This window comes from Oryzias melastigma, linkage group LG16, assembly GCF_002922805.2.
Source record: "Oryzias melastigma strain HK-1 linkage group LG16, ASM292280v2, whole genome shotgun sequence".
Taxonomy (NCBI): Eukaryota; Metazoa; Chordata; class Actinopteri; order Beloniformes; family Adrianichthyidae; genus Oryzias; species Oryzias melastigma.
In genome coordinates this window covers 3,499-4,571 of record NC_050527.1, presented here as the reverse complement: position 1 = coordinate 4,571, position 1,073 = coordinate 3,499, and the positions used below count along the sequence as shown (strand labels likewise).

Genomic DNA, 1,073 nt, shown 5'->3' with positions numbered 1-1,073 from the left:
TGGGACTCAGTGGGTTAGCTCACTGTGCTAGCCAGCCACCTGGTGGACAGCAGAGTTTGCTAGCTCACCAGAGTGGAGCTAGCAAACTTGATACAGCGGACCTTGCAACCTCAATACAATAGAGCTCGGTAGGATTTCGCAGCGGAGCTCGCCAGCATGCTATGCTATCCACGGGAAAGCTAGTTAGCATAACAAACTAACCCACTGAGTCTCCACTTAAGTCAATGTAGGCAAACACAGGTGGGGCCACCACGGAAACTGCAGACAAACCCATTTAGGTCCCACATTTGCAGCCCTCTTTTAAGGGTAGTTCAGGGACAAGGAAGTGGGTGGTGAGCTGGAAGGCTGGACGCGGGTCTGGACTGAAGGAAGGCAGGCAGGTGGGCATTCTGAGCCTGGTACAAATGTATAGCCTAATCATTATGATTTGGTGCACCCTCCAGCAGATGGCACCCTAAGCAGCCGCCTAGGTCATCTATGACCTGGAGCTGGTCCTGCCCAAGCCCTCATCTGCAAGCCCCAGCACCAGGACTGCCCTGACTGCAGTCTGTGTGTTGTGACTGGACGTTGATCTCTCAGACTCATTTGGAGATTCTGAACCGCTCTTAGTCTGGCTTGTCACCTAGAGCCCATCTGTGGTAGGGCATCATACCATGGGTATGAGCCCTGGACAGATTAGCTTCTAGGATCACTCAAGCGCTCAAACCCCTCCACCACGGTAAGGTGGCGGCTCACGGAGGGGAAAAATTTGGTGTGTTGGAATTCTTTCTGCGTGATCGAAATTTAAAAAGCTGGTAACTGATTCCTAATTTCATTTTTATTTTCACTCTATCGTATTACAGCATCGGATTTTTTTTGTTTCATACCAGCTTGTAAAGAATTGCAACACTTTTTTTCCGAATTCACTAATTTAACTAATTATAATTCTTAATTTTGGTTGGGTGGGGGGAACTGAAGTGCTCAGAGAAAACCCACACAAACACACTGATTAGTGCGTCGCCCTTTTTTTTCAGATTTAGACAAATTTGCTCTTGTGCTACGCTGGGAGATGAGGTGGGTTTGTGTGCGCGTGT

General features: G+C 48.6%; 1 protein-coding gene across 1 annotated transcript in view; it reads right to left on the bottom strand.

Moving 5' to 3' along the window:
• Positions 1 to 475: 475 nt before the first annotated feature.
• Positions 476 to 1,073, bottom strand: part of LOC112143335 (hyaluronan-mediated motility receptor-like) — a gene marked incomplete at its 5' end in the record, with an annotated part of 4,092 nt that continues 3,494 nt past the window's right edge. The window contains one exon of the mRNA XM_024267218.2: positions 476 to 622. Within this exon, the coding sequence (XP_024122986.2) occupies positions 476 to 622 (147 nt within the window). The remainder of the gene's footprint in view (positions 623 to 1,073) is intronic.